At 41.1% G+C, this 16,080-nt stretch overlaps 1 protein-coding gene across 4 annotated transcripts; it reads right to left on the reverse strand.

The window, feature by feature from the left end:
* ilf3b (interleukin enhancer binding factor 3b) lies at positions 1–14,724 on the reverse strand. 4 transcript variants are annotated; one of them, XM_086055572.1, is made up of 18 exons: positions 14,626–14,724; positions 13,676–13,727; positions 13,373–13,584; positions 13,115–13,289; positions 12,385–12,532; positions 10,429–10,520; positions 7,986–8,081; positions 6,007–6,118; positions 5,819–5,916; positions 5,640–5,748; positions 5,409–5,522; positions 4,181–4,386; positions 3,779–3,955; positions 3,329–3,610; positions 3,110–3,233; positions 2,467–2,511; positions 768–1,178; positions 1–639 (listed from the first exon to the last, which is right to left on the reverse strand). In XM_086055572.1, the coding sequence occupies exons 2-18, from the start codon at positions 13,676–13,678 to the stop codon at positions 506–508; spliced, it is 2,538 nt and encodes an 845-aa protein (XP_085911698.1). In that variant the 5' UTR covers positions 13,679–13,727; positions 14,626–14,724; the 3' UTR covers positions 1–505. The 4 variants fall into 4 exon arrangements, with proteins under 4 accessions (XP_085911698.1, XP_085911699.1, XP_085911700.1 ...); XM_086055573.1 differs by having other exon boundaries at positions 14,560–14,652; XM_086055574.1 differs by lacking the exon at positions 14,626–14,724 and adding an exon at positions 13,811–13,984.
* Positions 14,725–16,080: the final 1,356 nt, after the last annotated feature.

Raw genomic sequence — 16,080 nt, forward strand, 5'->3', positions numbered from 1 at the left:
TTCTAAACAACCATTTTTTTTCAATACAAAGACACATGGTTACATACATTGACAAGAAAAATATCCACAAAAAGTCGCTTGAAGAACTAACGTGTGTATTTTCCAGCAAACTCCTAGTAAAATATAACACTAGTAATATTACTTAAAAAAAAGCTGAAATAAAAGCAAAGGTATCTACAAGTTTGGAGTAGTTACATGCACTGTTGTCACGCAACGTAAAAGTAAAGTCTGTGCCACACATGTGAGACCTGTAGCATGAGATTCTAGTGGTTTTGTTAAAACAAAATTCTTGAGATCATCAATCCTTTGAAACAGACCACCAAACATAGCTACCACATCAAAGTCTGGACATGAGCAACACATAACCAAATATGCACATAAACAGCATGGAAGAAGGAGGAAGTTGAGGAGCACAGGTGGGCCATCAATCACGTTCTTCAGAGAGGGTCAGAGGCAAACACGCAGTGGGAGATGGAGAGCTGATGTTTCACACGAGCAACTCAGTCTATCTATACTGGTAATTTCCGCTGGAATCTCCCTTGTTGTAGCTTCCAGGATTGTGGTACTGAGTGTGGCACGTGTTGAAACCATGGTTTTCTCCGGCACCCTGCGAGTTGTAATTGGACTGGTTGTTGAAACCTTCCCAGGGAAAAGTGCAAAAGGTCAACTCAAGTGCAACAAATATGTCATTTACATCCACTGTGCATTGCTTTTGTGATTGAAAAAAAAAATTGAGTTAATATCAGGATGATCAAGACTTCACTCACCATCATAATTGTAATCCTGGTTTCCTCCAGCACCACCAGTCACCTGACTCGGATAGGCGGTGCTGTAAGAGTATCCACTTGCACCTCCCTGGTGAAAATTCTTCTTTGCCTGCCCATAGCCCTGACCATACTGGTTATAGTTGCCCTGTCCGGAAGCGTTGCTGGCCTGGTAGCTCCCTGAAGATGCACTATTCATACCCGAAAGACCCTGAAAAGATGACTTCCCGCCCCTTGTAGGGGGTTTCTTTTTGGGTATTTTAGCAGCAGCTGTGGCATTGTAGGCTCCATCACCATCATAGTACGAGCCATATGAGCTTTGTGCCGATCCCATTGCTGTATTGGCCGGAGTACCACATGAAGGGCCACCTGACAGCCCGCCTCCTGCATTTGCACCACCATTGTTGTAGAAATCTGAGAAATAACAGCATGACAGAGTTTTTTTTAAACATGCAGCTGGCAACCTACAGAAGTATACTCACGCTATGTATGAATACAGTAATTAAAGACCAAAATCACATTTATTTAAAAAAAACACAAAAAGGAAACTAAAATATGTATACTGTGGAATTTTGTATCTGGAAACGTTTATGATAAAACCACACTTAAAAGAGGAACGTCATGCATTCAGTGCAGCCATGACTGAACAGTCCTTGAAAGGCCACATTTAATTTGCAGCCCAAGTGTAATCATTGCCGTTGTCATAAATGAACGTGTAATATAAAACTGTTCCTCTGCGTTGTTGAGTCAGCAATATGGAAATAGGAGTGGCTGTCATTGTCCAAAAGGAAATACGTTGTTCATCTCCCACAGTGCTTCACTACATTGTGAAGGCCTTTGTTCACTCTAACACACAGACACACAAAAAAGGGGCATCTTCTAAAATAAAATCCACGCTGTAGACCTCCAGATGCTTGATACATCCATGCATGTATGTATGCAGAGGCAGCTCATCTTGCCCAGGCTGAAAGTGGACTGGCAAAATAGGGTTATCGTTGTTATAATTCCAGGGTTGCAGTCGTGGAGTTGAAGGGAGTTCTGGATGCAGCTGGAACACAACTGAATTTGTGTCTTCTCTATTATATTTTTTGCCTTTTTTTTTTTTTTTTTTTTTTTAAAGACTGACGAGGATCTATTTCTGAAACTCTTGGTAGCCATAGAAGTCTGAGACAAAGTCACCTAAAGAGTGAGACAAGGCAGAGAAGGGGGGAATTATCAAAATTAGTTTTGCGTATTGGGAATTTGTTCTGCCTTAGAAGCAGCAGTCAATTGGATTCATTGGACCAAATTGCATTCAAAGTGACTTATTGCAGTCTTTTCCCAAGATTTCCCTCCTCCTGTCACACTCAAGAAGGTCAGTCCCCAGAATGAGCTGCCAAAAATAAGAGTGGTGGGGGGGAGCGGGCAGTGTGGTTTGGGGGGGATTTACAAATATGAATATGAGATTAAGACCTGTGGCTTGAAACTGAAATTTAGAAATCACTGAATTTGCCCCCCTGCCGCCACACACACAAAGTACCCCATATTACACTTCTTAAGATTTCTGCTGCTTTATTTGAATGCATGTGACTGTAAGTACTGGACAGATATAACAGCAGCACACAGTAGTGTGTTTGCATGCAGACTTTGATTTCTCACTTTGTAGCAGTGACAATCCAATAATAAAAAAAAAAGATCAGAAAAAGAAGATAGGAATACTTACTGTATCCAGACATTGAGTTGTTGCCATAACCATATGTCCCAAAGCCTGTTGAAAAATAGCCCATTAGTCAAATTGTAGCAGTGAGGGGCAAACATGGCTGATGCTGCCAGAAGAAATCAATTAATGGTACTCTGAGGCAATGATTCTCAATTGGCTGTTCAGTTTGAGTCACAACTATTTACAAATAGACTTGTGAAAATTAAATGTGCATCCAATGTTAACCTTTCATTTATATTGGGCTCATATTTTAAAACTTATATTTGAAGTCTAGCATCGGTGCCATAGCCACATTTGGTGATGAAAATGTGGATTTTTGATTGCAAATAAAATGGAATAGAAACTGTAATATGTGATATGTTTGCTTACGGCTTGCCTTTGAAATGGACCATTTGACGAGAAGTTAAGTGAAAGCATTTGCGGGCCTCATGCTTTGAAATAGAAGTGTAACTATGAATATTTATGAGTTAGAACAATGATATACATATGTTTTGGAAGGTTAATTTTGCAAAGTAGATTTAGTTTTATTTCTATGAAAGCGGGTTGGACTTCAGACCACAGAAAATCTGTGGGCCAGAGTGAGACCAGTTGAGAACTCCAGCTTTAAAGACAGTGTGAATTTTTGGTAATAAAAAAGCCATTTTACCTCCTTGGCCACAGCCCCCTCCGTTATTGAAACCCCTCCCCCTTCCACGACCTCGTCCTCTCCCTCTGGCCCTGGGCATTGCGACATCGCCAGGAGGTCCCATCATGCCGTAGCCTTCGTTGTTCTGAATGGGGAATCGTCAACAAGATTTCAATTTGCCCTGACGGCTAAAGAGTGCATCAAGGACCGAGATCAACATTCTTTTCCCCGAGTGCTTACCATTGGAGGTCCCTTTTTCTTTTTAGCCACTTCGGTCACAGAACCCTCAGGAAAGAGCTGCTCCAAAGCGGCCAATGCTGCGTAAGCCTTGGCCACTTTCTTGTTGGATCCGGTCCCCTCGAACTTTTGTCCATCGATCTCGACCTCCATGACGAAGCGCTTGTCATGGCTGCCGCCAGTCTCAGAGATGAGCTCATATTTTAGGCCACGGCGCTTCTCGTTCAGCTCCATCACTGGGTTCTTGCCGTGTTTGGTTAGGATTGGTCCCTGTTGGCGGTTGGTCTAAAACGAGAAGGATGGGGGAATTTGGTGAGAACAGAATTTGCACGTTAATTTGTTATATGCAAAACTGCACACAGCACACTCAGGGCAGGAGGGAACGGTACTGCATGTATATGACCAACTCCTATTGGGTACCCGTGCATCACTACATGTACGTGAACTCTGTACCTCTGCAGCATCAGTGGAATCTGTGCTGACTGGCCCTGTAAGCACAGCAGCAACTTGAGGGGCTGTTATAACTGGTTTCACATCCTGCACTGGGACTGGTGCTGTGGTTTCTTCAGTTTTTATAGGCTCTGGAGTTTTTACTTCCACTCCTGTGGGTAAACCCATGTCCTGCAGTGCCTGAAGTTGATTAAACAGAAACATTGCACTTTAGTACAAAAAAAAAAAAAAAAAAAAAATCAGTGGTGTTTGAAGTAGCACTTTCAATTTTCACATTTAAAATAGTCATAGATGGAACTTCCTTACAATAGATGGAAACATTTTGTAAACAAGATCAGCAGCCATGTGATCCATTTATGGCTTTTGTCAACTAACCCTAAAACAAAATGTCCTGAGCTAACTCACCTTGACAGCAACATGCAGCTTGGCAGTCCGTTTGGACGGACCTGATGCCTCAAAAGTCTTGCCATCAACTTCTACAGCCATAGTGAAGACGGGAACATGAACCGGGCCGGTCTGGGATATCAGCTTGTACTGGAGACCCGGCTTCAGCTGGTTGAGTCGCATCAAAGCATTCATAGCCTGGGGTGGATCAGACTTATCCTCTGCAGCTGGTGGGCATAGTACAATGACAGATTTATTTTGTGAAGCATGTCTAACAAGACTTTAAACCCACAACAGAAGTACAAGATGTATAAAAGTGCAACCGAGCAGAATATTGACATAATAAACGGTTCTAGCAAAGCCCGAATGAACAAAATACTGTCAGTCCCCAGATGCTGGATTTAATCTCTGGTGATGCTCTGCCAGGTCTGTGCTGCAACCATCTTCAGCTCCTGCCCATTCTTAGGGTAATTTTCTTTTAAGTTTTGTCTTCAACAAGTGAAATTCATCTTCAATCAAATTCAGGTCAGATGAACAAACTCATTACTATTGTATTAGGTAGATTTTACCAAATGCCGTCGCCAGAAACCGGGGAGAATTTGCTTCATGTGAAACAAAACATTAAGCAAAAACAGTGACTTTGATGTTAATATTTTTTTGCTTTTGTGACACTTCCAACATTTGAATAGAGCGTTCATTCTACAAAATAGCTAAAACAACATTCAGGAAAAGCTTTTGATAGTAAAATAATTATTTACCGGTATACACGAACCAGGAGCAATGCTAAATCACCAGAATGGCACTTAACAGAAATGCACGTCAATCATGACACCCCAAATGTTTCTGGCTGTTCACATGGCAACCGAGACATTCAAAGATGTCTGTTGTGCTTTATCACATTTTTATGACACATACATACTTCTACTAACTACCATAACACATACCCTGCTAAATCAATCAATCTGTCCATCTATACACATTATCTGTTTGAGTGTAAAATGCTTCAACTTCCAGCCTATGGTCACTGTCATTTTCTCATACATTGTAATGTATGTACAATGACAGATTTATTTTGTGAAGCATACATTGTAATGTATGAGTGAAGGCAAACTGGGCTGATCGCAAATCTAAAATGGTGAATCGCTGCCATCTACTTGCCACATTAACGCTGTTTCCAAGCTTGACTTTCACTATAGAGCGGTGCTTCCATTTTTTTCTGTATCATGTAGATCTTGTCAAGGTAACTTACATTTCTTTTGTAGTTTTTTTTTCTTCTTATTGGGACTCTTGTCCTCAATTCCCTCCTCTTCTTCAATGGGACGTTTCATTGGTGGGGCATATGCGGTACTGGGTGGGATTTGCACTGATCACGCGATAGTGGAGTGGGCGGGGGGGGGGAACGAGAGAAGACATGTTATTGCACTGACTGGATTACAAAATGAAAATAATCCTCTTACTCTCGGGCACAGAGGTTGTTTACCTATATAATCAATCGGAGGTCCGGGAGTTTTTTTGGGTATCTTAGAGGGAAGCGGATCCATTCCAAGCACTTTGTGAAGCTGTCCAAAGGCTGACAGCCTTAAGGCATGCTAAGAACACAAGGAAGGGTCAAATCTTCCATGTTGGGACTATGCTCACACTACAGGGCATTCGACTTACTTGTGCACTCAATGTGATATCTTCCCTCTGCTGGTAGTCCAGGTGACACACAGCATCTGTGGGCTCCTTCTCACATGGATCAGCAATTCCAGCTCCATCTGCAGGAGAAAAGAAATTGTATTGGACCACCTTTGCCATATTGAAAATGAGCAAAATGGTACAATTCAGTTACATTGACACAAACGTACCTGGCATCAGGATTCCTGAAGCCAGACATTCTAAGACTCTGCGCAGTGCTTCTCCTGCCATCATGGGCCGGTTTCCTGTGCCAATGGCTTTCTCACAGATCAGCTCCAGTGGCTGCACAGCATAGGAGAGGGCAGTTTTTACTAGGGAAGTGCGCGACTAGTCGTTTAACCGTCTACGTTTAGTACTTTATTAGTCGGTTAAACACTGCATTAAGTATCACGCATCTTGTTAGCTATGCCTCTGTCAACAAGCTGAGCACCAAGAGAGAGAATTGCCCCCCCCCCCCCCCCCACGTACACATAGTAGGGGGCGGGGACACTAAGTTTTGGGAATAATATTTAGAAACGTAAATTCTGAAGATGTCGAAGCTACCACGAAAAAACCCCAGTTCCGTTTCGCACATCGAGGTGTTTTCTTTGGATGTGTTTTCTCATCGCTCCGGTAGAGTAGTTGTAAGCGAGTTTATGCTGAACCTACAGGTTGATGACGGCGGAGCGGGCCCAGGCGGACGAGCATGAGAGCGTTTGTTCCAGGCGCTGTGATGCTCACCGCACAGCAAAGATTACCCAATTGATTTGTGAAATGACTGCCCGCCATATGCTTCCGCTTTCTTTTGTTGAGGGCAAAGGGTTCCGAAAAATGAATGCTGTGTATCGAGCCTGAGTACACGGTGCTAAGTCGCAAAACAATCACGCCCCGACTCGAGAGTAACCATAACCAAATAAAAGAGGAGATGCTACGAGCGTTTGAGCGGATCAACTACTTTATGTGGCCATAACTACAGACGGATGGACGTCCATAGCCACCCAGTCTTAGATGACTATAACGTGTCATATGTGGACGAAGGACATCTCCGCAGCTGTGTGCTTCAGACATGCGCCTTGGAGGAAAGCCACATAGCTGAAAACTTGGCTGCTCACATGCGGAGTGTGATGGGTACGTGGGCACTAGAAAATAAAGTCGTCGTCTGTGTGCATGATAATGCCGCTAACATGGTGCTGGCAAATGAGACCCTGCTGCACTGGGAGTCACTACCATTACATTATTCATAAATGCCATGCATTGCATTGGCAAATGTATCAGAAATGTATTTCTTTCAATTGTTCACCTTTATTTAGTCAGTTGTTGTTACATCAATAGAATTTAAATTAACAAATTGTCCTGAATATTTGGGCTTAAAATAGCCCCTAAATACACAAAGCATTTGCATTGTAAACTTTGAATTCAATATGTATTAAATTTCAAGTTTTCTTGCTTATAGACTAGTCGCAAATTAAATTTGAGACTAGTCGGCGGGAGAATTAGTCGAAATTCCCATCCCTAGTTTTTGTCATGTCATCTTCCAAACCGCTTATCCTGTACAGGGTCGTGGGGAGTTAATCAATCAATCAATGCATCTTGCTTCATAACTCACACGCCCGTTGTGTTGCAGATTTTTTAAACAATGATTTTAATGGATTAATGGTTTAACGGCCTAAACATGCACGAAATCCCACCACATTCATCAGGCCTGGCAAAAATATGCCATTTTAAAGTCGTTATGCACAATAAAAAAATAAAACAAAAAAAATAAAAATAAAAAAAAAGGGCTCTGTAGCAACACATAGAGTGGAAAAAAATCCAATCCCGGTATGTTTAACCAAGGGCTACCAAAACTGTGAGCCACATGTAGCATCCTGAGACGTAAGCAAATGTTTTTTTGTTATTTGGTATATCGATAACATTTCATGAAAAAAATTGATTAGGTCATGTGATCCACAAGGTCAATTTCAAGGTCGAATTATAGGTCAAATGGTAAAGTAATTAAAATGTGCACCAATCTTCAAAATGATTGCCGATTTGGAATCCTTGTTGAATTCCCTTTCCAACAATATCCCTTTAGTGAAAACTGACCCAGTAGTTCCTGAGATATATAGGTTCAAAGGAAGGTGGCCATTTTGTACTAAAGAGTACAACAAATGTTGAACAGCACTCTCACCCAGCCACAAAGTGGAGTCCATGTCGGGATGCGGGCACACAGGTCCCTTAGAACCCGAATGACGATTACACAGGAGCGCAATCCGTTGGCTCTGGCCTGAAGACACAATAGGGGGAGGGAACATGGGGACCACAAGCAAACTGAGTCAAAAGGGAGCGATGATACATGGCATGAAGTAAAAATCCATATGTATTGAAATTAAGTTTTGAAATGAAGCCACACAGACTACAACACCTTGGCGTATTCATTGTGGAAACGTTTTAAGGCAAAGCGAAAACAGTTTAATGACCCATACTCAGGTCTGAGTGATGTCAACTGACAATGGGATTTAGAGCACTGTGATCCACGCACAAACCATTCAAATCAACAAATATGACTTCAATGAGACAGCCAAACCACTTTAACAGAATGGATAGATTGCGTGTGTCATCATTTGGGTAATGTTGTGTCAGTGAAAGTTAAAAACACACGCACACACAGACAGACACACACTAGAACAGTACTCGAGGTGCAATATTCCTGAGGGATTTGTGGCACACTGCAACATAAACAGAGCAGGGATGAGACTAAAATGGCTGCAGTAATGAGGCGCTGTAAAATAACCAAAACACTAGACAATGGCATAATCTACTCTCAACCACCCAACACTTAGTCCAAATTTTCCATTGCACAACACATTTCCTATATGCAAACATTCCTCTCCGTCTAATCTATCAATCATTTAATCACATTTTATTTAGGCAAGTGATACATAAAAATGTAGATTAAAAAGCAGTGCGTTGGGCACAAATGTTCATTTATGCTCTTACATCAGCAGTGAGAAGTGCTTGTTAAAACGGATAAACGAGAAATTTAAGAGAATTAAGCCAGCAGTGTTGCATATTGGCAATATTACATCGTTGCTGTCCTGTGAAACAAATGTATGTCCAATTTTGTATATACTTTTTAAAATGTTCACATTAATGGGATGTCTGTATTGCAGAAACCCCATGCAGGTAAAAATTTTAAAACCCTAAAACAATGGACATAAGTGTTTTGCGCAGGACAGCGACAATAGTGTAGATAATACAGCATATAATATAGACTATATAATATATCATAACTAGTTGCACAACTAAAGTTAGTTAAAGTGTATCTCCGGCGGCCCATTTCAAGGTATTGCTGCGGAAACGGAATCATGGTGAATTTTACACATCGCTTGCCTTTCATAAATTTGGCGCACCCCCTCGCTAGGTGACCCTAAAAAGCCGTCGTAGAAAAAGTCTTCCCAAAGTTTAAAAAATAAACAAAATCCACCGTCAGGCAGGCTATTTTTATTATATAGGCTATAACACAACCTACATCACAGAAAGGCTTCCGCCTTTGCATGCAGCGGCTGATTATTAATTATGCACCCCAACACCGGTCTTGTCTGACAGAGTCAACAAAACAGGTGTCGGACTCGTCAGTGATGCATTGATGGACCTTCCGTCAGTATTGGCTGTGGAAAATTTCTAGAATGACTCAGATTTATCAGAATCTGAGCAATAAAACGCTGTGTAGAATTGGGGTGATGATGTGACAAGACAGCTTTCAACACCGCTACGTCACGGCCCCGCCTCTTAAAAGTGGCTGCGTGCAACTAGGTTCTGTGAGCTACTTGCTTTAATACAACCAGTGTAACCAAAAATGCATTTGGATGCAGTTTTTCTTATATATTTATATATTTTTCCTTGTGGCCACCCCAGGTACACTTTAACACTGGAATTATTGAAATATTGCACCTGGATACCTGGTTAGTCCCAAATAATAATACAGTAATACATTTTATTTTTTAGCGCTTTTCATATCACTCAAAGACGCTTCACAACAAGAATAAGTGAATAAAGTAAAACCTGCTGTTAAAACAAAAACACTTAAAACCGACAGAAGAAAAAAAAATACAGCAAAGATTAAGTGATGTTAAAAAGCATGGCGGAATAGGTGAGTCTTGAGGAGTGTTTTGAAGGCTGTGAGGTCTGTGCAGTTACGAATGTGTTGTGGAAGGGAGTTCCAGAGGGTGGGGGCGGCAACAGAGAAGGCTCGGTTCCCCCCAGGTTTTGTACTTGGTCGGGGGGGGCAAGGAGGTTCGCATTTGAGGAGCAGAATGTGCGGGATGTATTTATCCCTTTGCCTTTGTATTTTTATTTGCATGAGTTGAGTGGCTTTTAGGATAAATTAATACTGACAAACATCTGTGAGATTAAAAAAAAATAGAACTGAAATAACACTGCATCTGAACACGTAATTAACTTGAGAACACTGTAATGGCAAAGATTTCAACTATTCACTACTGGAAGTACACTCCATAAGCGCCATTAAAGAGAAATACAAACGCCAAATGAAACACGGAAAGACAAAAGAGCATATAAATCAAACTTGAAACTACTTCTGTTTTAGAGACAAATAAAGACAAGATCCAAACCTGAAACCACTTAGCGTGGCGAAGAGACGCCAAGGCAGTTATGCATTTCTGCCTGTCCAGAGCATCCGGGGGATCGTTGACTGTTAGCGTTTCTATTGGCAGGTGGAATAAGAAGACAAGGTACAGTTTGACCAAGGGGAGTTCTGTCATCCGGCCGGGGGAACACAGGCAGCTTTCCCAAACCACAGGGAGAAGAGGTAAGGGGAGGGGGACTCCTCCACTGGCGAACCACCAAATGCTCTTAACCTCCGAGTTCATATGATGTTGCATGTTATGGCAGGAAACAAATCCACTTAGAACCAACTGGCATTAGGAATGTTCAGTTAAGTTGGCATTTAAACATTTAAATGTGTATGCGGAGGTTGTATTTCTATGGTTGCATCAGTGTTGTGCTTTTTCAGAGGTTGACAGGAGGTAGAGCCCCTCCCCTTTGCCTCAATACTGGGTACACTGCACTTTGCCCCTTCCGAGACAGAGAGCGGCCAGTTGGTCAAAGGTCCAGCGTCCCTAAAATTGACAAACTAGAAGGCTTGACAAAGAGAATCAGAATTGGAACCACAGGTACATGTTATCAGGTACACAAAAGGTGGGTATCAAAACAAGTCTGCACTGCAGCAAAACTGATGGCCTACAAAGAGCCAAATTGGGGGGGGTCACCATCGGCACAGGGTTGCAGATGAGGCCATGGTCTAGCGCCTTCTGAAATATTAAGCCTCATTTCCAGCAAACGGTGATGATTCGTTCCGTGCGGTATGCGCTCTCGTGTTTTTATTTCATGATCCAAAAGATACGATGAAAAGGAAAAATCAGCCTAATTTTCGGCATGAATTATTTGAATGAATAAAAAACAAACGCATTTACATAAAATGGCTATACTAAAAAATGGAAGGAGTCAGAGAACTGCCATGTACTACATTTGGCTGGCATTGGGCCAAAACCTCATAAGTCACATTTTGGTGAATTTCATATTTTTCAAAAATCCATACTATTGGTCAGTTCACACGCAAGGGTGTTACTTTTACACATTATTGACCAAAACCTTCTAAAGTGTTCAAAATGGCTTTCTTTCTTTCATGAAGCAATGCTGACGGTTAAACAGCCTTGCCATTTTTGGGGTCTCCTCATAAGTGACATTTTCTGAGGTACAAGGTTTTGGTCCGACGCCAGCGATTTATTATAGTGGTTATTCAGTGGTTGTGTTGGTATGCTGTGATGTCACACTAATTACCTAAACCGATCCGTACACACCTTCTCAATCTTACTAATCTGAACCATACTAAAGTGAAAATTACCGTTTGGTGGAAACATGCCATTATTTGAAATTTATGGATGTGGAGAGATTTACCAACAAGAATGCTTGTCACTGCCTAACTTCAATTTAAGATTCTGGAAAGTAAAGACAAAAAGGCAAAACCCCGAGGATCTATGGGGGCTGCATATGGAAAGACATCTTTTCTTGTCCTTATCTGCAACCCTAAGCTCTTCCTGCGGAGAAACATTGCAGTCAAAAGCCCACCGCTGGGTTCACCATCCAAGGACAGTTTCACGATACCTTGTGCTACTCATTTTTGCTGCAATGCAAACGGTTCATGAATGATAAAACACATGCAAACAAAGTGGTCTCTTTTGTGTTCATTTAAATTCTCAGTAAGCCTTCATTTCTTTAGTGACCTTGGTCATAATGAGGGAAGACAAAATTCATGTCTTCAACACACAGGAAAGCTACCTGCCCTATACTGTATATTGGGCCATCAAAAATGTACAATTACATTACATGGAACTATGAGAGTGTCTACAGAGCTATAAGTATAGCAGTTTCATTATGTGACAGTGGATTCTTGTCCCCTAGCTCCATTGAAGGCCCAATAAACAATATCTATCTTGCCTGCATGGCCTCCCAGCTGGAGGTGTAGGGGTGCCATAAAAAGAAAAAACGGCCGACTTTGTGGGCCTTACCACCAGCAGCAGCCCTCTCCATCTCTTCACGAACTAACGGGGAAGTCAAATGAATGGTGAGAGTGAGGGGGGGCTCCTTTGTGTTCTTGATGACGATGCAGGCCTCTCCGATGTCTTGACTCACATCATACTGGTCTTCGGTAACAACCTGTTTAAAAACAAATAAATGGGAACTAGTTTAATTCAATTTTAATTTGCATGTAGTCAATAAAATATAACTAATCAAGTATAGAAAGAAAGTGAAATATATTTATCTCACTTCCCGACAGGACCACAAACAAATGCATATTCTAATATTTTGAATTAATTAAAAAAAAAAAGAAAAAACATTTTTTTTGAAGTTCTTCTGTCAGTTTTAATTTTGCCTCTTTTGCTGATTTTAGATTTTTGTTGAGGTACTATTTCGGTACCAGTATTGAGGTACTGCCGGTATAGTATCGAAGTCAACATTTGGGGAAGCGTGACAACACAAATAGTACTTCTCCAGCACTTCAACATTCCTGCACCAGTAGCACGTGGTGAAATGCAGCACTTATAAATGGGTCAAAAGCAACTTCAAGAAGAGAATGACTGTTTTGGTTGAGACCCAAGAGCGCAAGCACATTTCTTGTTTTGGTTTGATGTTAATTCCACATCAACTACTGGTTCGGCAAGAATATTAATGTTTTCAATCCTATTTGCACGACTGTGTAACCAGGGGTTGTTTTAACAAATTACGCCCTGCTCTCACCTTAAGCTGTGTAACCAGGTTGTCAGCCACCTTCTTTAACAAAGTGTTCGTTGGCTTCTCCTTGCAGAGGAGCACCAGCTCAAGGTCCAGATCTCCCTTCAAGAGAAGGCCCTTGGCCACAAGGCCTACTCTCATCACGCCTCGAAGGGTACGCGTGACTTGTTCTTTGTGCTCACTGCAACATGAGAAAGATAAGTACAAGTAGAAGCTAAAACTTTCCTGAATCATTTTGTTTTAATTAAATCACTGGACACTCACCTCTCTTTATCAGCATCTGCAACTTCACCATCACACTTTTCTTGTTTATCCAGCCAGTCTGAGACTGCTTTGAGTGCTCTTTCTGTGTGGGATACCATGTTTTGCACATTCTCCAGTTCCTCCTGAGAAGGGTAAATGGCAGAATGCTTGGCCATGACGTGACGGTCGTCATGCAAGAAAACACGCAAGGAACGGTGCCGTAATGGAGGGGCCTGTAGGTGAAAAGTAGCAGAAGAGTGATTGTGAGACAACTACCAGAGAAAGTTGAGATTAATTTTAATAAGAATCAAAATCAGTGATTACCATCTTAGTTTCCAAGGCGGTGACTCTATTTTAGATGCAGCGGGTATGATGTCTGCAGAGAGGAGGGAAAAATATAAAATGTTAACTGCATTCTACATGATATTGAGAATTCACTGAAAAAATGCATTGGCGAACCTTGTGGAGCTTTTGCTTAACAGTGAAATGTCGTTCATTGTAGTTTCAACAAAGTTTGATGAGACGGATATTCCTATAACATTTCTCTCAAAATAAGAGTGCATTAACAATGATTGCAGCTAATTAACAAGGCAAACTGCACGGCTTAAGGTACATGTGAGTAGTAAATACATCAGCAGAATTAATTTCGTTCCGATAGAACCATATATGCAATTTATGCATCTGAAATATTGTAATCGACTACCTTACCAGACATCCAGCGGCACCAAACACCTTATACAACGCACAACGGCTCAATCGTGTGTGAGTAATACATCGAGCACATTTACACGTTATTATGCTTCGCGCATGACGGGAAAAACATTTGATAGTGCGTGTATAAAGCGGACCGCAACCTCATTTGGCGTTTAAAAGGCGACGCCATTTTAATTCAACACCAGTGATGGCGATGGCTGCTAACGTTAGCTAGCTCACCCTTAGAAAAATACAGCTAGCTCATTGTTCGTCGATGTTCTCAACGAGTCACGATGGTGACGAACATGTACACCGACGGAAGCATCTCACGCAAATGCAGAGACATACAACAACTCACATTAAGATATCAAACACCAAACACGCACGAGAAAATGGCACCCAAACACACGATTATTCAATGAAGGTGCTAGCTTAGCTTTATCGACGCGGGATTTGTATTTCGCGAGCAAACGTGTTCAATAAAAAGACGAGATTAAATGGCGTCCGCAGTCTACCTATATCTTGTTGTGTTCAAATGCTTTGCAAACGTTGTTAACGTTTACATGTATCATCTTAGTCACCTTCGTCGTTTCCTCTGCAGTCTGCACACAATTCTGTTCAGCAGGAAAATCGTCCTCGATTTGGTTACGCCCACTATTTTTTGATTGGACACCCGCCCACTATTTTTTGATTGGACAGCCGTGGGTAGATGGTTTTCTCAAGCCAATAGAAATGTTTCGTGTGAGCACGCATTGTGTTGTTCGAACTACTTACGTCATGATCATCGTTACATGGCTGAATGCGTAGGAAAAGTCACTTTTCTTTTTAGTTGACAAAATATTTAATGACTCATCATACGTAAACGTACACACTACCCATTTATTTTTAGACTAAATAAAAACAAAAATAGGGAGTCTGTATTAAATAAATTAAGCCTTGATCACAATTAATTTTGAAGTGATATGCAGACTGCAAATTAGGGAATGATGTAGGAAATGTACAGTGACCATTTCTCCATCTGTTTCCATGTTCTCGGGGTCTTAAGTACAGATGAGTTGTGCCATTTCTATTCATTTTGTGGTGGACAGTTTCTGAATCTGCACTTATAACCAGATCCTCACAAAAATTCAACGACCTTCTGTCCCATACATACAGCACTTTTAACCAGATCCTCACCAAAATTCAACGACCTTCTGTCCCAACATACAGTTTTACTATTTTTATACTATATATACATTTTACTATTATGTCACAATGATTGATAAGGTACTGAAAAGGCATTGGCACACTTGCATTTGGTGCCTGGGGCTTTATTATAGATTTAAATAAAGAAGACCATCAATACGATCAAAATACAAAATGGCAATATCAACGCACAACTGGAGCAGTTCAGAATCAACACTACTTATTAACATGACAAAAACATAAACTAAATATAAATAAATCACTCACTCTCAAATTGCTCCAGATATGTTTTGCCAGTCCAAGTTGGCTGTAAAAAGTGTTGTGTGACCATACATGGAAATTGCTTATCTCATTGACGTCCAGCTGGCTGGTCTCATAGAAATCAAGGTGGCCCTGTAAGGAGGAATTTGACATTTGGTTGTGCTTACAGTGCAATTATTAATAGTTTTAGTTACATTGGCCAGCACTACTGATATGGAAGGCCCTGGTGCAGATTATCTTGACATGGACAATGAAATCTGAATGGTCAAAAACACATATAGGCCTCTTGGAAGCATTGCAGCCAAGAGAAATGTGGTGAAATAAGGAGAACAGACTAAATAAATAAATACAATTTCACGGAACAAATATTGAATTTAGGTTGTAAATGTAGATCAGTGCTTTTGATAGTTAGGCAAGCAGATAAGGCCTTGCTGATCCTTATGTTCACCACTGCAAAGGTAATTAAAACGTTTTTGTTTTTGGTTTTTGGGTCATGGATGAAAACCGACCACAATAGATCATCTATAATTGTCAGTCATGAATGATGAATTGCTAACAGACCATAATAATCTCTTATAAAGTGCTACCCT

This window comes from Filicampus tigris, chromosome 16 (genome assembly GCF_054856515.1).
Source record: "Filicampus tigris isolate MCC_2025a chromosome 16, RoL_Ftig_1.0, whole genome shotgun sequence".
In the NCBI taxonomy this organism is placed as follows: Eukaryota; Metazoa; Chordata; class Actinopteri; order Syngnathiformes; family Syngnathidae; genus Filicampus; species Filicampus tigris.